At 37.3% G+C, this 27,058-nt stretch overlaps 1 protein-coding gene across 47 annotated transcripts in view; it reads right to left on the bottom strand.

Annotated features, from left to right (window-relative positions):
- The window catches only part of ABI3BP (ABI family member 3 binding protein), a 240,572-nt gene that overhangs the window by 23,385 nt on the left and 190,129 nt on the right, over positions 1–27,058 (bottom strand). For all 47 annotated transcript variants that reach the window (XM_072811858.1, XM_072811859.1, XM_072811861.1 and 44 more), the window contains 7 exons: positions 24,042–24,107; positions 22,262–22,336; positions 14,764–14,841; positions 12,984–13,088; positions 11,527–11,655; positions 10,815–10,883; positions 3,177–3,386 (listed from right to left, as the gene is read on the bottom strand). In XM_072811858.1, the coding sequence (XP_072667959.1) occupies positions 3,177–3,386; positions 10,815–10,883; positions 11,527–11,655; positions 12,984–13,088; positions 14,764–14,841; positions 22,262–22,336; positions 24,042–24,107 (732 nt within the window). The remainder of the gene's footprint in view (positions 1–3,176; positions 3,387–10,814; positions 10,884–11,526; positions 11,656–12,983; positions 13,089–14,763; positions 14,842–22,261; positions 22,337–24,041; positions 24,108–27,058) is intronic.

Below are 27,058 nucleotides of genomic sequence, written 5' to 3'. Positions count from 1 at the left end.
ACTTTCCTTTGACTTATTTTTAAATACTAATTTAATACTATTTTTATCCTGAAAGATCAAGTTTTCAAAATGGATATAGAAGTTACCTTCATAAATAAAAAATATTTAGAATTCCTCTCAGAATTCTAGCTTTGTAAATATATCTTTCATTTGTAATGCTTTAAAGCAATCATAGCTTTGCCATAAATCCACCAATGCCATAAAAATGGAATATTAATGTTTGGAATGAACATCTATAGACACATTCTGAGTATATTTCAGAAGGTAAAGACACTTAATATGTGTCCATATTTCTTGTTTTAAAATATGGGATTTATAAGTTCCATAATAGTAAAGATATAAGGAATCTATAAAGAACTAACACTGAAATATTGGTCTTTTTTCCCCCTCAGAGGGCATTATTGCCCTCTTATGAGATAATTGACTTAACAGAAAAAAACTGTTTATTGTAAAGATTGGAAAATCAGAGTCTGGTCATGAAAACAGCATGAAAATAGTAACGGTGATATTATTTCTACCAATTCTATTATTGCTATTACTGAAAAACATTAACAGTTTCTAACTCATGTGGCACATTCAAATTCTGTTTAATTTTATCCTCATGAGGGGCACCTGGGCAACTCAGTTGGTTAGGCATCCAATTCTTGGTTTTGGCTCAGGTCATAATCTCAGGGTTGTGAAATCAAGCCCTGAAAATGTTGGGCTCCAGACTCAGCAGGGAATCTGCTGAGATTCTCTTCCTCCCTCTCTCCCTTCCCCTTTGTTCCTCCCCCAGCTCAAGCTCTCCCTAAAATAATCAAACAAAATCTTTTTTAAAGGGATCCCTGGGTGGCGCAGCGGTTTGGCGCCTGCCTTTGGCCCAGGGCGCGATCCTGGAGACCCGGGATCGAATCCCACATCGGGCTCCTGGTGCGTGGAGCCTGCTTCTCCCTCTGTCTGTGTCTCTGCCTCTCTCTCTTTCTCTCTGTGTGACTATCATAAATAAATAAAAATTTAAAAAAAATTAAAAAAAAAAAAGACTTTCTCCTCTTTCCCTCTCTAAAAAAAAAAAATTATCCTCATAAGTTAATAACAATGGGAGGAGTTATTCTTATTACCAATAAGGAAACTAAAGCAAAGAGGTTAATTGCATACCCAAGTTGCACAGAGCCAATCTGGGATTTAAATCTATGTTGCCATGTTCTTGGCATATCACAAAGCACCATCTTGTAACTAACTTAAAGTTGTCCAAGGACCCAGGCTATGGCCAATTTCTCAGGTGTATCTATTTCTACTTTAGTGTGGAAGGGACATGTAGAAACAGCCATATATGGATGTATTAGAGGGACTATGTGTCTGTCAATTAAAAGACAGATTCCTGACAGAAACCAACTGGAGGACTAAAAAATATGTATCACTCTTTTTGTTATCTTTCTCAATCCTTTCTTATAAAACCATTTCCAGTGATTTGAGAATTAACCTCTGTTTTATCTGAGCTGCTGGTTTATAAAAGATTACATTTGAAATCAGTGATATTTAATAAAACACTAAAAAGAAACAGTGCAAAAAATAGAACAGACCTTCAAGATATATGGTCCAATATTTAAATACAGACTAGGTGAGTAATGATTAAAAATGGACTTATTTCTACCTAGAAAATATTGTAGCTAAAGAGATATGGTTCTTATCCATGAAAATTGTTATTATAAGTCCAGTATGTTGTGAAAGATCTTAAGCAGCCCACTAACATTTAGTATAATATTACAAAAGTAATTGGCTAGATGGATAAAGTATGCCCTATTCATTATTTTTAGAGATTACAAGTCTCTAGAACTAAAAAAAATAGTCACATGACAAACTAGAAAGGAGAAATCTTTCCCTTCTAAATAGTTTAATCAGATATTGAAACACCAAAGGGAATATGTATTGGATGTATTAGATTATTAGATATATTAACCAATTCCAACTTGATGTCGTCCCACATTTTAAAGGCAAATGAAATATATAATTTGGTTTTATGATAACTAAGCCTCAGCCGATCACGAGAACTCCTCCTTATCAGCACAGTATATGTATTGGGAGTTTTGGACCTTTTAATCTATTTACATAATCAATGCTTAGAGATTGATTTTTTTTTTTTTTTTTTTTTTTTTAGATATTGGGATGTTAGCACCCACTGACATAGTCCCAAGTAAAGAAGCAGAACTAGACAAATTCCTAGGAAACATGAGTAATGGCTGGTTCTTTCTCAAAACAAAGGCAAGGTCTGCATGAAAAATGAAATACACAAATATGTTTTTAAAAAAGCCAGCTAAGCAAAAAACAGGCTGCTTATAGCAGAATTTGGTCAGACCAAACATTTTTGTCTGAGGAGAAATAACTGCTGTTTTCTTCTTTATTCACAGAAAACTTTTTGCAGCTGCTGAAGCTCTCCCTTCCCATTTCCCTTGTGCACTTTGCTTTATCCATCCTGACAGCCTCTCAGTAGGTCCTACTGGACCCTGTCTACCTGTCCCAGGCATGGTAGGACATGGACAGCAGGGGCTTTGGGTACTCCCATTTGCTGTGTTCCTTGAGCTGATTCAGCCTCTTAGTCTTTTCTCCTTCCACTCTAGTTTGACTGACCTGTTCACTATGAAGAAATAAATTCCCATATACTAAATTCAAAGAATGACTCATGATTTCTTATTTTTCAGAGTCATTTTTAGAGGGATTAGGTGAGTGATAGCAGAATTATAATTTCCTGAGGTGAGTAGAAAATTGACCAGTATTAAAATTCTAAAAATATTTCTTTTAAAATAATTGAGTAACTTTTAGCCTGATGGAAAGTTCTAGGCCAATCTAGAAACTGGGTTGGTGAAACAAAAACTAGTTTAAGTATCATTAGCACTGCTAACTTCTATGTTATCTGTAAATTTTTTTGATAATGGAAAGATCAGATCTATCTTTATTCTGTGAAGAAGAGTTCTGAGAGGAGACGGAAGGGATGCAACCTAAAGAGATCAGTTAAATTAACAGGAAGCCCATCATTGGTACATAGATGATCTTTTCCCATCATATGACACTTTTGGCAATACAGATTTGCTAGGATTTGCTACCCCTGAGATATACCTCATTGGACATAGTTTGACCCAGGTACCACATTCACATATCAATGCTTCTGACCAGAGTTACCAGTCCTCATGCCATAATCTTACCAGTGACAGTATCATTTAGTGGCTTATCCCAGTCCAGGATGACAAATGAGGGACACCCTTCCACAGTGACCACAGTGAGGTTGGTAGGTGGGTTCTGTGGTGGGCTGGTGGCATTCCCCTCGGTGGCATCCTCTTTGGGGAACCGTTTGACAGAATCCGTGATGGAGCAGGGCCTATTGTCAGGTTTTTGGATGTATCGTACATGAGGACCTAAGAGAGAGAGAACTCTGACAGTTAGCATTGTTTGAGCTTGTACAGAAGGTGGAGATAAACTCAAATATATTTATCTGTTTCAGGATATTTGGTTTCACATTATAAGCAGATAGATGAAAGCAGCAGTGTGGGTTGTTCAAACTAGTGAAAATCCAGAATTCCTGTCTCTGGGATACCTGATACGGATGTTGTAACTAATTTACTTTTATAAATAAGTTTAACTTATGCTAATATTCAAAAAGTAATTTGGTCCCCCCTGAGCATGTTTTAAACTGCATAGTTTATGGGGCATTGGACAGAGTACTCAAAAGTGTGTTGCCTTAGTAGTGAGGAGTAATTAGCCTATACTAAACACAGTTCTGGTCCCACCTAATAAATCTTTTAAAATAAGCAGACTTAAATCTTAGTGGTTTCTTTTTTTTTTTTTTTTTTTTTAAATCTTAGTGGTTTCAAGTAATTTAACTATACCTAGAACAAAACTCAAGTATATTTTAGGAATAAAAATATATAAGATAACAGGAAAATATTATACATAATGAGAAAAATAAATCATTTGAAATCAGTCTAGAGCTTGCATGGATGTTAGTTATCAGACTAGGACAATAACACCATTATTATCATTATAAGCCACATGGTCAAAAAAATTAAGACATGAAATATATAAAGAAAGACCCAAATCAAATTTCTAGTGGTGAAAACTAAAATGTGTAAGATATAAAACAGACTGGATGATAGTAGTACAGATATAATATTGCAGAAAAAGATTAGTGAATTTGAAGACATAGCAATAAAAAGTGCCCAAAATAAAAGTGGAGAGAAAAAAAGAATTAAAAATAATGAACAGAGGATCAGGAAGTTGTGGGATGATTTCAGGCAGTATAATGTACATGTAATTTCAGTTTATGAGTAGAGAAGAGGGGGCAGAAAAAATTTTTGAAGAAATAATGGTACAAAAATTTCCAAATTTGATAAAGCCTTTAAAACCCACAGATCCAAAAAAATAAAAAAATAAAAAAATAAAAAATAAAACGCACAGATCCAAAAAGCTCAAAGAAACCTAAGCACAGCCAACATGAAGAAGCTACACCAATATAATCAAGTTTCTCAAAACCAATGATAAAGAAAAAAACCTTTTAAAGGAGGCACATCATATATGGAACAAAAAAGTAAGAATCACGGCAGGTCTCTCATCGAAAAGAATCCAAATGAGAAAGCACTGGAGCAACATCTTTACTGGGAAAAAACAAAAAACAACAAAAAAAAACCAAACCTTATCATCTAGAATTCTATAACTAGTAGAAATACTCTTTTTTGTTTTTAAGTGTAATACCTTTTAGACATATGAAAGTTTGACAATAAAGATGAAAGGATGTTCAGGTAGAAAGAAAATGATGGCAGATGGAAATATGGATCCACACAAAGGGACAAAGAACAGTGGAAATAGTAACGCTATGCATAAATATGCATAATATTTTTAGATTTAATTCTTTCAAATGGATTATTTACTATATAATCATAAAAATAACTATTTAGTGTGATGTATTAACATGTAAAAGTGAAATGTTTAACAATGATAGGCAAGGAAGAGAGAAAAGTTGCTATACTAATAAAAGAATCTTGCACTATTTGTGAAGTTGTAGAATATCACTGGAAGGTAGATTGTGGTAAGTTTAAGATACATACTATAAATCCCAAAGCAACCACTAAAATAACAAAATAAAGAGTTACAGCTAGTAAGACAACTAAAGAGAGAAAATAGAATCATAAAAAAGACTCAATCTTCAGAAATAAACCCATGCCTACATTTCAATTAATCTATGACAAAGGAATCAGGAGTACACAAGAAGGAAGATAGTCTCTTCAATAAATGGTGCTGGGCAACCTAGACGGCTACATGCAAAAGAATGAAACTGGTAACTACACTTGTGGTGACAGATGGTAACTAACTACACTTGTGTAACAGTGTTGTATGGTGACAGATGGTAACCATACTTGTGAACTACACTTGTGACAAATGGTCATAGTATTGTATGGTAACAGATGATACCTACAATTATACATGGCATAATGTATAGAAAAGTTGAATCACTATGTTGGCACACCCGAAACTAACGTAATGTGTGTGAACTATACTTCAACTAAAAAAAAAACAAAACAAACAAACAAACAAAAAATCTAAAAGGCGGCTGAAAAACAGAAAAAAAGGAACAAAGGTTAAAGGGGACAGATAGAAAACAAATAGCAAGATGAGATAAATTCAAACCTAACTATATCATCGGTCATGTTAAATATAAGATTCTAAATACCCAAAATAAAATGCAGAGATTATTAGATAGGATAACAAAGCAAGAACCACTTTAGATATTCAGAGACTAAAAAAAAAAAAAAAAAAAAAAAAAGATATTCAGAGACTAATAGATTAATATTAAAAGGATGGAAAGAAGAGATGCATAGTAACATTTCTCAAAAGAAAGCATGAGTGGATATGCAACATCAGCAAATTGGATTTCAGAGCAAATAGTATTCCCATAAACAGAATTTTATAATGAAAAAGGATCAATTCATCAGTTTATTAGAAGAATCCTAAGCAATTTGTCTGTCTCTAAATACAGACTTTTAATATACATGTAGCAAAACTGATAGAAATGTGAGTAGAAATAAATCCATAATTGTAGCCAGAGATTTCAATTTCTTCTGCTTTTTAAGTGATAGAAAAAGTAGACAGAAAATCACTAAGGATATAAAAGAATTGCATAATACAACAAAACAATTTGACTCAGTGGACATCTATAGAACATTTGTTAGGTAAATTGCTCCCCTAAAATTCCTGTGCTAAAGTCCTAACTCCCACTCTGACTCTATCTGGAGCTAGGGTCTTTAGAGAGGTAAATGAAGTTAAATGAGGTCATAAGGGTGGGATCCTAATCCTTTGTGACTGGTGTCCTTACTAACAGGAAAAGACCCCAAGGATATGTACACCCAGGGGAAAGGCTATATGAGGACATAGTGGCCATCTGCAATGCAAAGAAAGAGGCCTCAAAAGACTCAAGTCTGGTGATACCTTGATTTCAGCCTTCTGGGTTCCAGAACTGTGAGAAAGTAAATTTCTATTTTTTTAAACCACTACATCTATGGCATTTTGTTACAGCAGCCCTAGCAAACAAATACAACACTCCTCTTAAGAAGAGCAGAATAACATTCTTTTCAAGCACACACAGAAAATACACCAAGATAGATCATATTCTGGGCCATAAAAAAGTTTCAGTAAATTTAGAATGATTTAAGTATCTGATAGAGCATGTGATAACAATGGAGTTACATTGAAAATAAGTAACAGAATCATCTCTAGAAAAATCTCAAGATATTTAGAAATTAACTTATATATATCCAAATAATGAGTCAAAGAGCAATCAAAATGGAAATTAAAAAGTATTCAAATAGAGTAAAAATAAATATACAACATCAACATTTTTGGATGCTGCTTAAATAATATCTAGTGGAAAATTTGTAGCCCTAAATGCTATATATTCAAGAAGAGAGGAATCAATGAGCACATATTTTACCTTAAGGAATTAGAAGAGCAAATAAACCACATTAAGAAGAAAAAAATAATAAAGATCAGGGTAAATAGACAAAATCAATGAAACAAAAAGTTGACTTTTTCAGAAGATCAAAAACATGAATAAGCCTACAACCAGTCTGATTAGGCAAAAAAGAAAAAGACACACATTTTCAATAACAGGAATGAGAGATGTGAAATCACTACAGATTATACAGATAATGAAATAATAAGAGAATATTAAGAACTTTATGTCAATAAATTTGACAACTTGGATGAAATGGACTAACAAATTGAAAGACAAAAATTACCAAAATTCATTAGGGAAGAAAAAAAATCCTCTTCCCTAAACATTTAGGAAGAAGCAATACCAATTCTAAACTCTTTCAGGAAACAGAGAGTTCAGCATTATTCTGACACTAAAACTTGACTTTGACATCACAAAAAAGAAAACTACAGACCAATATGATTCACTGAATACAATTCTCAACAAAATTTTACCATATTAAATCCAACAATATATTAAAATAAGAATACATTTTGACCTAGTGGAATTTGTCCCTGGAATTAAAAGTTAAAAATTCAAAAACAATTACTTCGTTATATTAAAAAAATTAAAAAACAATTACTCTATCATATTTCTGTGTATATATATGAAGAATCATCTTCATAAAGGCAGAAAAGTCATTAGGCATAATCTTTTTTTTTTTTTTTCATTAGGCATAATCTAGCACTTTTCTTTTCCTTCCTTCCTTCCTCCCTCCATTTTTTTCTTTCTTTTCTTTCTAGATTTTATTTATTTATTCATGAGACACATGGAGAGAGGCAGAGACATAGGCAGAGGGAGAAGCAGGCTCCATGCAGGGAGTCTGATGTGGAACTCGATCCCAGGACACTGGGGATCATAACCTGAGCTGAAGGCAGAAGCTCAACCACTTAGCCACCCAGGCGTCCCTCTAGCACTCCTTTCTGATAATAAGTTACCACCAAAGTAGACACAGAAGATAATTTTCTCAACCTTATTTTTTTTTAATTTTTATTTTTTTTCTCAACCGTATAAAGGGCATCTATGACAAACCTACAAGGTAACATATTTAATAAATTCAAGTGAGAGGCTAAATGCTTTTTCCTTGAGATCAGGAATAAGAAAAGGGTACAGTCCATTCTCACTATATCTATTCAGTATTTTACTGGAGGTTCTTGCTAATACAATAAAGCAAGAAAAGAGGCACCCAAGTTAGAAAGGGAGAAATAAAACCCTACTCCCAAATGACATGATTCTATATGTAGAAGATCCAAAAGATCTACGTTACTGGGTTTTGCAAGGTTGCAGGACATAAGATCATTGCACAAAAATAAATTTTTTCTATATATTAGCAATGAGTAATTGGAAATTGAAATAAAAATGCTTTTTCTATGGTTTTCTGTACACTGAAAACTAAAAAACATTGGTCAGAGAAATTGAAGACCCAAATAAGTGGTGAAATATGCCACTGTTCATAGGTAGGAAGACTTACTTAACTGTTGTATAGCTGTCTATTTTTCCCAATGGACCTATAGATTCAATGCAATTCTAATAAAAAATATAACCAGGCCATTTTTTAGATAGGGATAAGCTGATGTAGATACAGGGAACCCAGAATCATCAATACAATATCAATACCACAGTAACACAAACATGGTGGTATTCATGTAAAGGCAGATAAACAGATCACAGACTAGAGAGCTAAAACAGTTCCATATACATATGGACAATTCATTTTTGACAAAGGTACAAATGAAATTCAATGGAAAGAATAGTTTTTCAACAAATGATGCTGGAATAATTTTATATCCATTTGCAAGGAAACTGATTTGTTTCATATTGACACAATATGAATCATAGACCTAAATGTAAAAGTAGAAAATTTCTAGAAAGAAACAGCAGAGAAACTCCTAGAAGGAAACAGAGGAAGTCTCAATGACCTCTGATTGGTCAATGATTTCTTAAATACAAGACCAAAAATACAGTATATAAAAATCCAAATTAATAAACTGAGATTTATTAAAATTTAAAAAAGCCATACACTAGGAGAAAATATTTGTGAATGTGTATCTGAAAAAGAGGTCTTCTACCAAAAAAATACAAAAAATCTCAGGTAGCCTGAGTGGCTCGTCAGTTAATTGTCCAACTGTTGATTTATACTCAGGTCATGATCTCAGGGTCCTGGGATCAAGCCCTGCTTGCGGCTCTGCACTCAGTGGGCAGCCTGATTGAGGATTCTTTCCTTCTCCCTCTGCCCTTCCCCCTGCTCATGCTCTCTCTTTAAAATAAAAAATAAATAAATAAACTTTTAACGACTCAAACTCAACAGTAATAAGCAATACCATAAAAAATGGACAAAAAATTTGGATACACCAGAACAGGTGGCAAATGACATGAAAAGATGCTCAGCATCCTTAATCATTAGAGATACACAAAGTAAGATAACAATCAGACACTATACACACCTATTAAAATGACTGAAATTGAAAATACTAACCATACTAAGTGTTGTCAACAATGTGGAGGAATTAGGACTCTGATACACTGCTGGCAGAAAGGTTAATAGTACAACTACTGTGGAAAAACAGTTTGTGGTTTCTTAAAATGTTAAATATACACTTATATGATCTAGCCACTGCTTTTGTAGGCAGTTGTCAAGAAGGAATGAAGGCATATGTTTATACAAACACTTGTACTTGAATGGTTGTAGCAGCTTTATAGGTAATGTAAAAAAATAATTAGAAAAAACCCAAATATCATAAACAGGTTTAATAATTATATATCTATATAATAGAATACCAGTCAGCAGTACAAGAAATGAACTATTGCTACATGTTGCAACATGGATGAATCTTAAAATAATTGTGCTGAATGAAGGAAACCAGACTAGGGACACATGGGGTGGCTCAGCGGTTGAGCATCTGCCTTCGGCTCAGGGCATGATCCTGGGATCGAGTCCCACTTCAGGCTCCCTGCCTGCTTCTCCCTCTGCCTGTGTCTCTGCCTCTCCCCCCCCCCCCTCTCTCTCTCTCTCTCTGTGTCTCTCATGAATAAAAAAATAAAATCTTAAAAAAAAATAAAAAAAGAAACCAGACCATAAAAATCCACAAAATCATACATATTTATAGTAAAGCAGATCTGTGACTATCTAGGAATTAGAGATTTGGTGGGAGGAATGAGATGGAGGAATTATAAAAGCACATGATGAAACTTTTGGAGGTGGTGCATGTATTTAATTAAATTGACAGTGATGATTGTTTCATGGGTATATACATATGTTAAGATTTATCATATTCTTCAGAAAAAATATTACAAAAGGAAATACTGGGCTTGATATCAAAGCTCTCTTACTACGGTAGATTTTGATAGTGTTCAAAAATATTCTCTATATCCATGGAAGGAATATGCTTCTCCAATCTTTGATTTAAGGTTGGCTATGTGACTTTCTTTGGCCAATAGATCCTGGCAGGTATAAAACAAGGAGGAACTTGAAATACTTTTGTGTTTTTGATCTTCCCACTCTTGACTTTGTATTGTCATTAAAATGGTTTCTCCTGAGTCACTGTTGGTTCCTCATCTTGAGCACCGGAATGAAAAAATATGGAACAGAGCTGAGCTCAAGCCTTAGGAAGCCCAGCTGTACCAGCTGCTGGAAGCAGAATCACTCAGTGAAGCACAGCGTAGATCAGCTGACCCTCAGATGATGTGGAGACATATGAGAAATAAGTCTACTCATCTATAGTCTACTAAGACTTTGCAGTTATTACACAGCAAAAGTGAACTGATAGTTCCACCAAACACAGCATTGTTGAAATTGAGGTTTGGAGCCAATCATACATACCTTTGAATCTGGGCTTCCCAAGAGGATCAGTCTCTCTTGTTGGACTTGAGCTAAAGTCAGTTATATTGCCTGAGAATAGAAGATAATAAATGATTTTAGCAATATATAAAAGAGCTCCTCAATAAAATAAAAAGTATCAAAAACTATAAATATTTAATATGCCTTCTGGTCAATTGCTTGCAATCTTGATTTCCCTTATTATACATGCTAGTCACAATAAGAGGCCTTTAATTGTGTCCTGCTGCAGGTGTTCTGAGTATACTAAACAATGATTTAAGATTAAAGTAGGTAATACTCACTAATAGATTAATATATATAGGATTTATTTTTTAATTAGTTTCCACACCCAACGTGGGACTTGAACTCATGACCCTAAGAGTAGCATGCTCTACTGACTGAGCCCGGCAAGCACCTCAAGATATGTATGATTAATAATAACCTCTGATTTAATAAAAAGCAATGGGTACTCTAGATCTTTTCAGAAAGACTACTCTAAAAAAACCCGGTACTTTCTCCTATGTCTAGGAAGGGAAGGACCATGTTCTATCTCAAAGCATTAAACCCAAGTATAATTTCAAAATTTAAAAAGACTCCTATTAATCACAAAGTTGAATAAAATAGATAATCCAGAACTGAGACCCTTTCCCTCTAATTTGAAATTTTTTAGTACTTCATAGTTAAGCATCCAGTGTGAAGGGGCTGACATACTAACCAAGATCTTCTCCTGAGGCAGGAGCTGTTGGTTGCTTTTCAAATGTCTCTGTTCTCTCTGAAGGAGCTTCGGTAGGCCTGAGTGTGGCCCTCGGCGGTGGAGAAGTTACTTGGCCTGATGAAATGACTCCTGTGATGTAGAGCCAAAGTAGTCAGGCTTTATAGGAACACTGCCAAGTTCCCCATTTATCTGTCCCATAAATATTTATTCAGCACTTACACTATATGCCAGGCTTGGAGAGAAAACAAAACCTGTGTCTTTGATCGAAATAGATGTGTGAGCCAAACATATTGAAGCATTATAGATACTGTGGAAGAACTGGATAAGGCCACTGAGAAAGTAAGCAGCGAGAGCAGTAATGTCTATGGGAAAAGGTAAGAGGTGGGTGAGGGGAGGGTAGGAATGTCTTCACAGAAGTTGTGCCAATAAAGACGTGAAGTACTTAGCAGGTAGGTATGGGAGCTATATTCTAGGCAGAGGTTGCAGGAAGAACCAAGTCAGGGAAGCATGAAACTACTCGAAGTGTTGAATCTGAAGGGGTGAGAGCCAAGAGTACTTTGGCACGCAGCGAGAGCTAACTGTGCAAGGACAGGGAAGGCCAGATCATGAAGGTCTTCCATAGCATAGGATTTGGATATTGTTTTTAGGTGACAAGGACCCACTGAAAAATTTTCACTACGAAAATAAAACAATGAGATGGGAAGGGGATGAACTGATCATTCAGGCTTCAAGTCTGGTGGCCAAGAGGGAAGTCAAGAGACTAAAGTAGTTGTAGTAGGCAAAGGCACAGCAGGTGAACTACCTATGGAGCAGTGAGATGGGACGGGAAGGGTTTCACATGAAAGATAGGAAGGAGATGCAAAGTCTCCACCTGGAGAGTAACTGGCAGCCATGGATCATGGCTGGAGAAGCAGGAAAAAGATGCTCAACATAGCATCTGTTAGGTCCACTTCTACGATATATTCCTGTCCTGTTGCACAGGCTAGAGCTGCCAGTGTTTCAGGCCTCAGTCTCCCCTTAGTACCATAATACCAGGGCCAGCACGACTGCTGGTGAGCAGGGGAGCTTTCCATGAGGTGTATGGGATTTCATTTCAAGAGATGATGATAGAGAGAGGACAGGACATCACATTTTCCATTACCCCAGTGGGTTGGCAACGTACAGTACCTCGTCTAAAATAATCCACTTGTTGAAAGGCCTGAATGAGCTTCTGTCTCACAACATTTAAAAAGCAAACTGGCCTAGATGCCTAGGGATGGTTTCTGGGACCTCCCCCCATGCAGAATCAGGATAGAAGCCCAAGGTCCAGGGAAGTTACAGCTCCAGATTTGGAGGCCAATGTAGGCACATGTCACACACACCGAGGACTTGTCTGTTGCTGGGCCAGCACCACGAAGGACTTGTGATTGTCCAGTAAAACTAACATCACGGAGGGAGAAGGTATATGACTGACATACCTGCACTTCCTGGCTTCCCAGTGACATTATTTGGTGGTAAAGGTTTTCTTCGTGGGGGCACAGGTCTAGGTGGCAAGGGTGGGCGGCGCGTGCCTGGGATTGCGGCTAAGAGATTATAGTACAAATAAAGCCCTTGTAAGGATTCACTCCACAAACATGTCAGGCTTTAAAAAATATAACATCTGATAAGCAGCAATTGGACGACAGAGATTCCACAGAAAAGTGTCCATGGGTAACATTCCGATATTCCTCTAAATTAATGTTGGTAATATACCCAGGAGTAACGAAGCCCATTAACATATGGAACAAAATATCCTCTAATTATAGATCTATTTGCCTTCTGAAATTGTACAGATAAAGACAATTCAACATCTTAAGTTTCTCACACAGGCTCAACAGTATTTCTGAGTTTCATTGTCCCTCATCGCCTTTGATTTTCAGACAATTTCTTATGTCCTTTTAGTTTTACAGTGTTACAGGATATAATTTCGCCTTCAGTGGATGCTTTCCCCCCACCACACCCAAATCTATTGTAGAATTATAGTTGAATAAACACTTTCAGAACTTCTCAAGAGATTACAACAGAGCAGCCTTGATGGCAGAAGCAGTCAGCCTGTGGCCGTGGACAGCAGGGGCCCTACGAACAGTTGTGCATTGTACAAGGGCACCCAGCTAGGGATGTGTGAGTGGGAGCTGAAGTTTAACACACACCCTGCTCATTTGTCGATGAGCCCTGGTGCAAGCTTGCCAGCCCAGAGGAAGGGCATATTCTACTGGACCATCTGCCTACAGGGCAGGGGGAAGAGAGATCTTTTTGTGATATGTACAAATTATCTTTTTATACTTTGCATCTTAACCCAAATTTTCAGTCTTGTATTATAGCTTAAAAGTGCACCTCTTTCTTTATATAATGCACGTTGGTTAAAAAAAAAAATCTTCAAGTAAAACTGACAATCTAGGAAAATGCCCTGTGACATTAAGTACTCCTTGGGAGACCATCAAGTGTGCACTTGTGTCCATACAGAGTTTGGTAACAGAGTAGATCTGTAGCCCGGACATTAGTACACCAGAGGAAGTTTCATAACAACCTTTTAAATGGCATAGAATTCTCACTCAGTGAAAACCTTTCCAAATTACCAGCTTCATAATTTTGGCCCATTACGAAGAGCACAGTCTTAAATTAGGAATATAAATCCTATCAGGCAAAAGGATATCACAGTAAATTGCACAAGAACAAAACTTGAACATGATGAACACTAGAATCCACAGAGACACTTCAGCATTTGTCCATCGTGACCCCTCAGATCATTATACAAAGTGATTCTTAAATTAGTATCCCGTTAGAGGTACTTATTAATATTTGATGTGTGCATAGAGCACTATTCATTACCCCAAAGATAATATTTTTTTAATTTTTAATTTTTGGGGGAGGGCAGGAAGGAGAGAGCGTGCGCGCAAGAAAGAGCGCAAGCACGTGCAGGGCTGGGGAGGGGCAGAGGGAGAGAGAATCTTAAGCAGACTCCACACCTGACAGCTGGCGCAAGGCTTGATCTCATGACTGAGATCATGACCTGAGCCGAAATCAAGAGTTGGATGCTTAACTGACTGAGCCACCCAGATGCCCCTAAGGTAACAGTTTAGAATGTCCCTCTAGCGGCACCCATGGACTGTTGGCATGGGCTGTGAGGAGGATGCTGTTTTTGCTACAACATTTGACATGTGATTACTGCCCAAGTAGCAGAGTAGAGCAAAGTAAGGGAGTCATTATCTTGCTTCTTACCTGGTTTTTTTGTGGAGTGGGGAGAGTCCACTGATACATTTTTACCAGCACCTGATGGTTTTGGTGCTTGCTTGATCCCTATGAGTAGAGATAAGGAAAGGGAGTAAGTACATAGCAAAAATGTGTTAAATGTTTTTTTCATACAAACTTGGTAATGAGTGATAATATGCACTCAATGCGGAGCAGTGTCATTGGTGTCTTTATGCCCAGACATTTTAATTGGCTTCTCCTGTCTGCATATAGAAAATATTCAGTCCTATATTCATGAACTGTAATGGTTTTTCTGAAGAGTTAAGTGTTTGATTGGGGATCATGGTTTTGTCTTAATTTTCCATGATGTCCACTCTGCACCACCTTCCTGGGTGGTATGGTCTCACCAAACAGACTTCATCTTCAGTGACTGGGCATTTTTTGCCAATATTCATGAGTACATCCTGTGGTTTCAAAAAAGTTTTCCTTCAACCCCTCCAATGCTCGCCCCCAAAACCTCTTAAAATTCCAACGTGTTTGGATTTATACTTGGTAAATTGACTTTAAAAATATTCCGGGAGAAGCCTTGGCTGTTACGCTGCGTAGGCCACAAACTGGATCTGTTCCTTTGGGATTTGTGAATTAGTCCTGGGCAGGGCCAGAGCTCCAAATTGTGATTTGGAAGAAATTGATCTGAAAATTGTTTTGTGTGATATTTTATCTTCTAAGTCTCTCAAATGCAATCTGGTGGTTATTACTTAGTCATTCACATAAATACCCATGCTTGGAGTTTGGATCCTAAGGAGATCCCTATCCTAAGGAGAGGGGGAGCCGATTTAAATTTTGTCTTTTTTTTTTTTTTTGACATATTATGCTTTTATATCATAAAATAATCCTTCTCGATGTGGCTGAAAGTCATCCTTATGAGAGGACAGAAACAGACATTATCCATACAAACAGTCAAGAATCCATACTCTGAGGACCTGACTATAAACATATTTAAAAAATTAGAATGTTTAATGTACTAGTCTGTACATTAACAAGGACAACCAAAACCACAACCTTGTTTTGAGTATTCACGTTCTAGGGACTATGTAGTGACATTACACACTCGATCTCATTTAATGTGCAGGCAGATGAATTAAAATAATATTGATTAAAATACAGGAGAAGGTTTGCTTGCCAAAAATCAAATATTAGCACATTGATAATTATAAATCAATATTTTATTTACATAGTAATAACATAATTATTAGCATAATCATTATAATTATAATTAACATGAATCTACAAATCCTAGTATTGCAATCCCATACTCTCTGCTCCTTGAATAAGGGATGATATATAAAATCATGGAGAATGTATGGAGTCATGAGTTAAATGTTGCTTATTTGTAGTAGGAAGAATATGTTTTGGGGGTCAATGACTATTTTGTGGCTAATCCCACAGGCATGGCAAAAACAAATGGCTCATTAGTTTTTTTTTCCTGTGCCCACTCTCAGTGTAATGTGGTCAGAGAAAGGACTTGGTTGAGTGGTTTGGTTGGAAAAGAACTCATTTGTTCTTGGCATAGAGGAATGGAAAATATTTCCCTTTATGTCCCTGGGATAACCTGGCTTGGTGAGACGGATTTACCACTACTTTTTCAGAGTAAAAAATGCATTGCGTATTCTAGAAGGCTAGCAGATTATGCATGCCTTTACTGATTCTTCTTCACAGCATTTTCCCAAATCTTTCTAATTGAAAGATTGAAAAACACGAAGTATTTTGGCTCAAAGCACCTTCCATATTCACTATCTTATTTGATCCTTACAATGTGGGAGATACCGCTCAGGTCCCCGAGGTGAAGAGACCCAAGGCAAGGGAAGATTAAGCAGCTCACGGCTAGGAAGATGGGACTCAGACCCAGCTCTAAACCTTGCTGTTAACCACTAAGTGGCATAGCACAGCGTCCTGTCTTCTTGTCAGGTTCTTGCTTCTATCGGTCCTCACAGAGATGCTAAGAAACTTTAGCTTTAAAGTCCTATCCTCTGTCTTTCGGGTGGTTTCAGGCATCATGAGGCATCAACATTGTGGTCAGGTGTCTCTGGCTGGCAAGCATGTGTCATCCAACCTCGTCACTAGTGTGTGGGACTCGGAGGACAGCAGATCTCGGCAGCGGACAAGTTCTCTAAGCCACAGGGACTAGTGAATTGGAGATACAGGAGAGAATCCAAAATTCTACAAGATTATGAGTAAGACCAAAGATACAATTTCCCTGGCTTTTTTTCTAATGAGAAAAATCAGCAGAAACCAGCTATTGTGTCACTTTCTGTACAGAGACAGAAGCATCTTACTGTTAGGATCCTTAAACATAAGTACCCAATTTGATCAGTGGCTAACTTGGACTTTCTTCAGCCTTCAGAAACATAAATGTTGGCAGGGTCTATAAATCTTGGTAAGAGCCCTGCCAAAGGCAGCCATGGGGCTCAGGGAAAGGGTATCGACCTGGGGACAGGAGGATGAACTCCAGCTCTGGCCATGCCTACACCTTGCTGTGGTCTGCATGTCAGCCAGGCAGCAATGTGAGCACCAGAGCCCAGACATCAGTGAACTTCTTTTGCTCTGAATCAGAGAGCAAGTGAAGGCCAGAGGTAGCAGAGAGGCAACGGGAAGGCAAAGGAGAAAGCCAGGAAGAGAGATAATATGGAGAAAGAATTCTCAGGAATTGGCACTTAATCAGCCAGTCTGGCCCAGGCTGTGACCTGAATTCTTTTTCCCTCAGGCAGGATTAATCAACATATTTTCTAAAGGGCAGAGTTGGCTCTGGAAGCACCAAGTGGAGCATTAGCAAGCCCCCAATTGCCGTATGGGAGTTCTCCAAAAATCTCTGGATTTACATAGTTTACCCTTTAGCAATTTATTGTCAAAAATGAAGTAATGATTTGGGTATTTTTAACCATGGTAACAAAAAATGTTGCAAACAAACACAGTAAACTGAAAATCCATTTCCAAATGTATTAGACACTATTCCCTGTGACCAAAAAGGGGTGGCATTTATGCATGATTGGTCTCTGTGCCTTTGTCTCCAAATCTTAGCACCTTGCTAAAAAGCCAGGAGTGATGAGCCAGCAGACTGGAAGGGTTAGCCACAGCCCAGAAAAACACATTCCTCATCTCAGAGGAGTCTGGTTTTTGGTTGTCAAGCACGCTCTGTGGGGGCAATCAAGTGTGGATTCCTCATTAGGAGGCAGAGAGAGAAGTCTCAGGTTCAAGTATTTAACATATCTGCTAAACCACATGTGTCAAGTTGGTTTCCAGACTACACGGTGCCTGAAACATAATGGGCCTTCAATAAATAGTGGTTGGATAAAAGAGTACCTGGTACAGCTCAGGAACTTCCTTCTACAGGGAGAAAGTTGGAGATTAACCCTTGATAAGAGAAGCTAGCCTACTCTGTGCTGGGCAGACAGTAAACATTTTCAGCTTTGTGAACCGTACTGTCTTGTCACAATTGTTCCTACCATTCAATTATGAAAACAGGCTATGCTTCAACATAACTTTATTTATGAAAACAGGCCAGCTTTAGCCTGTGGGGCTACAGTCTTTGTTATCTCCTGGTCTAGTGCATGCTTGTTGCATCTCCACGGTGTAGATCTGAGATGGGCTGTCATTTTTAGAACACATCAGTGGAGCTAAAACACATCTCTGGAAAAACTATAGACGCAGAGTACTGGAAAAATAACCTACCTATAACCTCAGTGTTTGTAGGCTACTTGCAGACTTTGAAGTGGAGGCATATTTACAAATATAGCTAAGAAATGTATATAACCCTGGGCAAATATCTGTAATGATGTTATGAAATAAGAAACTTGGCTCAAGATGGTTTAAAGATTCCTGGGGTTTATGGAATCATTGCAAGATTTTTGTAGAGGCCTGAATAATCAAAAGTCCATAGTTTTGAGGCCTCAATCTCTTTTTTAGTCTTCCACAAGCATGATTTTAAGTGGCATAAGACCATGAAGAATATGTCTTATAAATAATCCTAAACACTTTCTTTATCAACTGTTTCTGTTTTTTTTAAGATTTTATTTATTTATTAATGAGAGACACGAGAGACAGAGGGAGGCAGAGACACAGGCAGAGGGAAAAGCAGGCTCCAGGCAGGGAGCCCGATGGGGACTCGATCCCGGGTCTCCAGGATCAGGCCCTGGGCTGAAGGTGGCACTAAACCACTGAGCCATCCAGGCCGCCCTGATTTTTCTTTTTAATGTAAAATATCCAGGCTGAAAATTTCAGTATGAAAAACTACAGGAAAATGTAGGAGAGATGGATGAATAATAAAGATAAGTAATCTGGGCAAGATGTCAAAGTTGATTAGGAATCAGATGATGCAGAAATTAAGTCTCATTAAGACTCAATAGAAGCATAGTGGGACTGGGTCAGAGAAGAAAATTAACAATGTAAATAACTACATTTCTGGTAAACAAGCCAGAACCAAATTATGCAGAATCAAATTAATGTGGACACATGTAAATCAATATTCTAGAGAGAAGATATTTTATTTTATTTTTTAAAAGATTTTTATTTATTCATTTGAAAGAGAGAGAGAGAGAGAGAGAGAGAGAGCACAAGGCAGGGGAGGAGCGGAGAGAGAAGCAGACTCCCCACTGAGCAGGGAGCCTGATGCAGGGGCTCCATCCCAGGACCCTGAGATCATGAGCTGAGCTGAAGGCAGATGCTTAACCAACCAAGCCCCCCAGCCACCCATTGAGAGAAGAGATTTTAAAACATTCTTTTTCTCACAAATTTTTAAAAACCTTATTTCGAAGCAAATAGTCGGAGAGATATTAAATTTTCTTTCATAATATCCTACATGTCATTTGTAATTTTCAATGTTTATACCATTTATGTCTTTTTTGCCTTATCGCATTGGCTGAATACTTCACTACTATTTTCAGCATAAGTGGTAAAAGTAGGAACCCTTGTGTTCTTGATGTTAGGAGAAAAATATTCACTATTAAGTATGATGTTAGGTGCAGGTTTTTCAGATGTCCTTTATCAGAGTAAGGAAAATTCCTTCTATTCTTAATTTTCTGAGAATTTCATCACTAATGGATTTTGAATTTTTTTTAAAGATTTTTATTTATCCATTCACAAGAGATGGAGAGACAGAGACATAGGCAGAGGGAGAAGCAGGCTCTCTGTGGGGAGCCTGATGTGGGACTTGATTGGGGGACTTTGGGATCACAGCCTAAGTCAAGGGCAGATGCTCAACCACTGAGTGACCCAGGCATCCCTGGATTTTGAATTTCATCTAATGGTTGTTTTTTGTATTTATTGAGGTGACCGTATGACTATTCTCCCTTTCTCTGGTAATGAGAATTATATGAATTTGTTTGAATGCTGAGCCAACCTTGCATTCCTGAGGCAAATATCATTTGGTTGTTATGTGATATTGTAGTAGACACGGAGATACATAACCCAGAAACCCAGACCTCCAATCAAAGCACTCTCAGCTGAGGCTGATCCTGAAGGAGGTGAAAGAGAATGCCATCTGCTGACTTCATTCCCCACAGATGGGCAGCATTTCATGAAGGGGAATCCCAACAGACAATAGAACATAGAACATGTGCAATGCATTTTGGTTAGGAAGGGAGGAAGAGCAAAGGAAGCAGACAGTGAGCTCAGCTTTCTCTACCTGTGCTCACCAGCCCATTTCTATTAGCAACCAACTAATTAAAATGAAGAAGCTCTGCAAAGAGGTCATCCTTCCACAGTTTAATCAGATGAGTTAATACTACAAAGCTAATTTCATCTACACAAATGAGTAATAGATGTCAATTTGTGTTACAAGGGGCTCTGAAAAAAATGTTTATATTGTAGATAGACTTTTAATAATACTGTTTTCCTTCTGGAAGACAACTGGCATTTTCCTAGTGAGAATCAATACTTGGTAACACTGAAGGTTAATGACTTCCAAGTTTGATCATAGCTACCTGTTCTTTCATTTGCTTCGTTGACACAAATGCTTTCTTTTATTTTTACTTAGACAAACTCCAGGGAAGCACTTTGACTATTAACAAGGTGGTTCTGTTTAGAGCCAGATTGTTTATGTCAATCTGAGAAACTATGCATTGCCTAATCCCACAGTTGGGAATAGTAAAAGGAACAGCTGAGCACAAATAGATGTTGGAAAGCTTTCTTGCTTTTCATGAGTCAGGGGTTTATAGTTATTGCCTCATTAAATGACTTGAAGGAAAGTGGATTCCTAGAACTTCACACACTGTAATAAACTAGTAAAAAAAAAAAAACATTTTAAAACAAATCTAAATTATTTTTAGACCAAATATCTTTAGGTATTATACACATCTCTTTCTCATTAGGGAACCATCATGGATTAAATATATACACATTAAAGACATTCTAATTTCTAGGCTTTTTTCCATAAGCAAGCACATGATTTGTACTATTCCAAAAAATATTGTGGGGCACTGGGGTGGCTCCATTGGTTATGGGTCCAACTCTTGATTTTGGCTCAAGACAAGATTTCAGGGTCATGAGATAGAGACCCATATGTGCCTCTGCACTGGGCATGGAACCTGCTTAAAATTCTCTCTCTTGGGGATCCCTGGGTGGCGCAGTGGTTTGGCGCCTGCCTTTGGCCCAGGGCGCGATCCTGGAGACCCGGGATCAAATCACACGTCAGGCTCCCGGTGCATGGAGCCTGCTTCTCCCTCTGCCTGTGTCTCTGCCTCTCTCTCTCTCTGTGTGACTATCATAAATAAATAAAAATTAAAAAAAAAATAAAAAAAAATCTCTCTCTCTCCCTCCCATCTCTCCCAATCTTTTAAATGAATGAATGAATACAAGGAAATTCATTTTTCACACTGCCAACAAAAGCAGGTCTTTTTTTTGGGGGGGGGGATTTTATTTGAGAGATAAAATTTATCTGAGAGAGAGAGAGAGAACACAGGGAGGGAGAGTGAGAGGGAGAAGCAGACTCCCCCACCAAGCAGAGGGCCCAATGTGGGCCTTCATCCCAAGACCCTAAGATTGTGACCTAAGCTGAAGGCAGATACTTAACCAACTGAGCCACCCAGGTGCCCCCCAAAATGTAGATCTTATAAAAAAAAGATAATGGTACTTGTGAAATTGCCAACTTAAAAACCAAGTGATTATAGTCTTGAAGACTGAACCTGTATATGGAAAGTGGTTTTGGAATTAGAGAAAACAACTATTTTGATATTATCTTTCAATAATACATATTATACATATTTAATCAGGAACTTTTCAAGAATCAAGACTATATATGGTAGCTGATTGAGTGGTCTGAGTTTAGAAAAGAAAAATTCTTTTTCAGTGTTTTCAGAGACACACCAATTTTTGATGTTGGAATGTTACAATTTCCAATTACAGATATATTAAGAACTTCCAAAACTGGTAAAAAAAAATAAATTGAAGTGTGAATTCAACAAAAGTACATATTTTGAATAAAAACATTTAAGTTTAGAGAGGATCAAAAAGGAAATAAATTTGTGATCATTACCTGTTCCCATTCCATTCCCTTTTGGCATCCTACTGGGTTTGAGTCTACTAGGTCTTGTAGTTGTCTTGTTCAGAACTATAATAAAGTGGGAAATAAATAGGTTAGAAATTTTCCTATTAAAACTTTGCAGCCAAGGCAAACAGAAGTTCTCAGAGAATTGGAAGTCATTTAGGCAACTTGCTAATGCTTGCTTACCAAAAACTATTGCTTTATAATATGGAAACCACAATTCTGGTTTTTAAATCACAGACTTGAATTTGGGCATAGAGACCTGATGTTTTTACTCTGAGGTGATCACTGGGCTCAAAGAACTAACTGGCAAGGGAGTATATACAACTAAATGGGAAATCCCTCACCTCATTTATAAGCACTAGATACATTTCAAAACAGAACTGAAGAAAAATCAGGACTACATATAAACCCAATTAGAAACCAAAACTTGAAGCATCTTTATGTGCCAAGGCCTTAATTCATAACTCATAAGTTGGTGGGTCTCTTGCCGGGGTCTTTAGGTACAGCCGTTCCCTCAACCTGGTACAAGTCCATTGTTGAACACAGAGTATGATGAAATCATTTTAATTTGTCTCCTGCTCTATGGAGAGACAGAGCATACCAATACTTTAAGAGGTCACCTGTCTTATCCTCTGGAAGACTCTTCAAGGAAAAGCACCAAGGGTGTTGTGGTTGAGAGAGCAAGTTCCAGAGGCAGATTGCTTGCCTTCTAGTCTACTTCCTAGCTATTCTCATGCCTTGGCTTCCTCAACTGTGCCCCACAAGATGCATAGCAAGCCTTTAGTCAATGTTAACCACTGTTGTTACAGTTTCATTATTTTGTAGAAATACTTAATATAACCAGCCACACATTAAGCTCTCAACCAGCTATCATAGTACAGAGGGCACATGGAGATATATTTGTTGATAAAAGATGTCTGTGCCTAATTACCTTTAGATATTGGAAAATTACTGCAAAAAAAAAAAAACACATGGAATATCCATAAACCAAAGGATAGAAATAATTGTTTCTTTTCCCACATCCCTGGAGAGAGGTTGACCAAGAACATTAATTTATAAGCCAGCTTCATGATTCAGAACTTTAAGAAGAAAGAATTGCAGCAACAAAGGGGCAGAAAAGCTCAGTGTCTTTGGTCCAAATTTTGCTTTAGCACAAGGGCAATTTACATGAACCAGACCAACCTCTCCAAGTTAACTTTCCCTTAACAAGCTCCAGTGAGGGAGATCCTAAAACTTTTGGAGAATTCAATAAATGTAAAGTATTTCCCAATGTTTAGTTATCATTTTTACTGTGTACAACCTGTAAATGTGTCTATGTGTGTTTTATCACCTGAAGGAATCAAGTACAAATGTTCTCCCAGAACAAGAATCTTTTCTATTAGAAGTGACCATCTCTTCTTAAAGAACATTTGAGAGCTAGTAGTATCCAAATAGCTAACTCTAATGCTTTTCCTATAATTGCCATAGAAAATTGGAGGAGTATGTATGAGATTTACATACAAATGCTATTCTAAAAATGCTTCTATGTTGATAAAGTTCCATGGAATCTTTATATCTGCTCATCCTTAAAAGCCTTAGTCACGTTTTATCACTACCATGTATTCATCGTTACCTCTCTACTTATCTACAAGGACCGGAATTTCTGCACATCGTTTATTGCCATTTAAGGATATATATCCCTCCTTTGGTGTATGTTGCTGTTTCAATACATTTTATACCTTCCCAGGTATGCTAATTATTTAGGTCACTGGAAAGAGGAACAACTTACCGGGTCTGATGTGTACTTTGTCTGGTGTTCTGGGCCTCACAGAAGTAGTATACAACCTGTGTGGTGCTGAAACAGAGGCAAAGCTTCATAGTTAGTAACTAATATTTCATCAAATGGGGATTTAGCATCCTAGGGACCAAAACTCATACATTTTGCATGGAAGTAGAAAGGATATCCTGAAACCTGCAATCATGCATTACAGCACTGCTGCTAAAGAAAATAAAACAAGTAATCATCTTCATGACTGGAAATAAAGGCACACACAGACTGAGGTAGGTCATTTGCAATATGTGGTAAGGATTAGTCTGCATTTAGTCCATGTTTCTCAAGGGTATTTATTTTACCCAACGGTTGCTTAACATGGTAAATATAAGCCAACTAGCCATCCATCTAGCCTCCTGTCTGTCTGTCCGTCCGTCCATCCATCCATCCATATCTCTCAATTAGGAAGTCATAGTGGAACATTATTTTGCCAAAGAAGACAGGTAATCTCAAAGTAAATACCTGTATTTAGGTAGGTTAAAAGAATAGGAGCATGTGGTCCTAACTCATGAGCCCTGAAATGAATACTCATTTAGTCCTATCTGTTAAAGCTTTAGGAATAGGAGACAATGACCTCTGTTGCCCCTGCCTATCAAGAGAGGGCTAGTAAGGAACAAGAACTGGGACAAGCCCTAGAGAGCAAAACACTGCCTGTCATTTCCTGCTCCTTGGTCCTTAGGGCCTGGCATAGTGATGACTCCTAACGAAGACTTGCCGAATAAATTTTAAAAAATGAGCGACCAATGTAAGCAGGCAAAATCATAACAAACTCCGCTGAAATACTTTTGCTTCCTAAGGTTTTAAAGTGTGGTTTCATCCTGGAATTCCTTCATCTTTCCCTTCCCTACTCTCCTCTTTGACATACCGCACTGCCTCCTTACCACCAACTCTCTTGGTAATTTAATGCTTTAAGACTGGAAAAAATTTTTCTTGCAAACTGTGTGAGTAGATTACATCGTTTTGATGATTCTGTTCACATCTTGAGTGGGTATTTATATAATCATAAATCAGCAATGCTTTGCCTACCATGTTAAAAAAAATACACCTGTGAAACAGATTATAATGTAGCTCATTTATAAGCTTCCAACGTGGAGACTGATGAGCAGAATTTTGCCATACTTCAGGCCAAAAACAGCAGACACATGCTGAAATTCTCTGTAGGGTTAGTGTGGGCCTTTCAAACTGTAGCAGCTGGAGTGAACAGAGCACAGAGGTTATACAAAATTAATTCTCATTACACCCTAAAATGTGTAATGATGATTTGCAAATGCTTGTCTTCAAAATTCCCTTTGGGAGTGGTAGGATTCCCTGTGAATTTCAGCTATTTCTGTTTTTCATGTTAATTTCCTCAGTGTTAGATTATTTTAAAGTAATATAAAGATCATGGTTCTTATTAGTCTCATTCTAGAACAAATATGAATTTGAAAACTTTAGACAGGAAAGGGATGTAAAGCAGAACACAAATAATCAGGCCTATACTCAGTATTTCAAAGTCACAGGATCAGAATTTTTACTTTACTTTCCCCCCATAATCTTTACTTAAATCTAGACAATTTTTCATATGAGAGTTGGAGGATTACTTCAGTTTAGACTGTGAGTAATTCATATAGTTCATCACTGAAAAACACATGGCCTTGAGAAAATTGCTCTAGGGTTTTAATTTTAAACTAAAAAAAAAAAAAAGACAAAGGAGCTTTGTGAACATATGTCCGCATAGTTTTTAATGACAAAATAATTTTAAAAGATGCTTTTGTACCTATTTTTATAAAAATCTATTTAAGAAGAGCATTAAGAAATACTATATGAAGATACTATCAGAAAAAAAAAAAAAAAGGATTATAGGAGAAACACCTTGAAGATCTCATGCTCTGCCCAGCACAGGGAGAGGGTAAGGAAGATATAATTTTCCTGGGTGGGGCAAGACTAAGGGAGTGGAAATGAGTCAAATAAACAGTGACCTTAAAGTATCTCTAGTCAAGTGGATTTCTATTATGGTTTGAGAAAGGCAAAGAAAAGCTTGAACATTTCAGGGCTTTGGTTCTGGTGTGCTGCAGGGAATTGTCAGACAAAGGGGCAAGGGTGTCACAGAGAAAAGGAACTAGAGATTCTCCTAGTGGGCTCACGCTGCAGGTTTTAGGCACAAAGTTTCTTTGGAGCACTTGGGTCCCCCATCAAGGAAGGTTTGGAGATCAAAAAGCCACACAGGCCATGGTACATGCATTGGGAGAGAGCAAAGATCAAGAGGAATCATTTCACCCCTCTGGCAGCTCTCTCAAATTGCGGTGTGCTGTCTTATGCCTTTAATGCCTGATGTTAAAAACACAATACAAAAACCAAAACAGATGACTGACGTCCTCTTCAGCAGAGCTCAGGTACACATTTATGAGGGTTTTATGAGGGTGACACATAGCATGGCTTTGTGAAAGTGGACCTTCTTGGGAAATGCAGTGTATTGGGCTGGCCCAGATTGTGAATGCTACTCCCTTAAGATGGGTTCATTCCTAGGGTGTTCTTTGTCACCTCATACTAGTGAATCCCTGGTGAGCTCACTCTAAAGATCCTTGGTCCAAGCCTAGAGAAGTGATGAATCCTAGGGCAGCACAGTTTAGGCCAAGCTAATTATCCTCAGAACATACAGTACATTGTATAAATATGTTAAGACATTTCATATAATGATATCAGATCCTGGATATACATCAATCATGAAATTCCTATCTAGTAAAACCATGTTCTAGAAAGAATGATAAAAATTCCACATACACTAGTAATGGTGACACAATACTGATATTCCCATTAAAATAAGAAAAAGCAAAGCAAGGAAAATCAAACCTCTTTTATTCTTAATTCTGAAATCTATAAAGCTCTAAAAAGCTGGAATCTTTTTCACTTGGCTATACAACCTGAATAGTCTTTTTTTATGCTATTTATAAATATTTATATATTTTGCTGCAGAAACAATGTTTTTCATTTTGAGA

This window comes from Canis lupus, chromosome 35, assembly GCF_048164855.1.
Source record: "Canis lupus baileyi chromosome 35, mCanLup2.hap1, whole genome shotgun sequence".
NCBI classification, from domain to species: Eukaryota; Metazoa; Chordata; class Mammalia; order Carnivora; family Canidae; genus Canis; species Canis lupus.
This window is presented reverse-complemented; position numbering and strand designations above follow the sequence as displayed.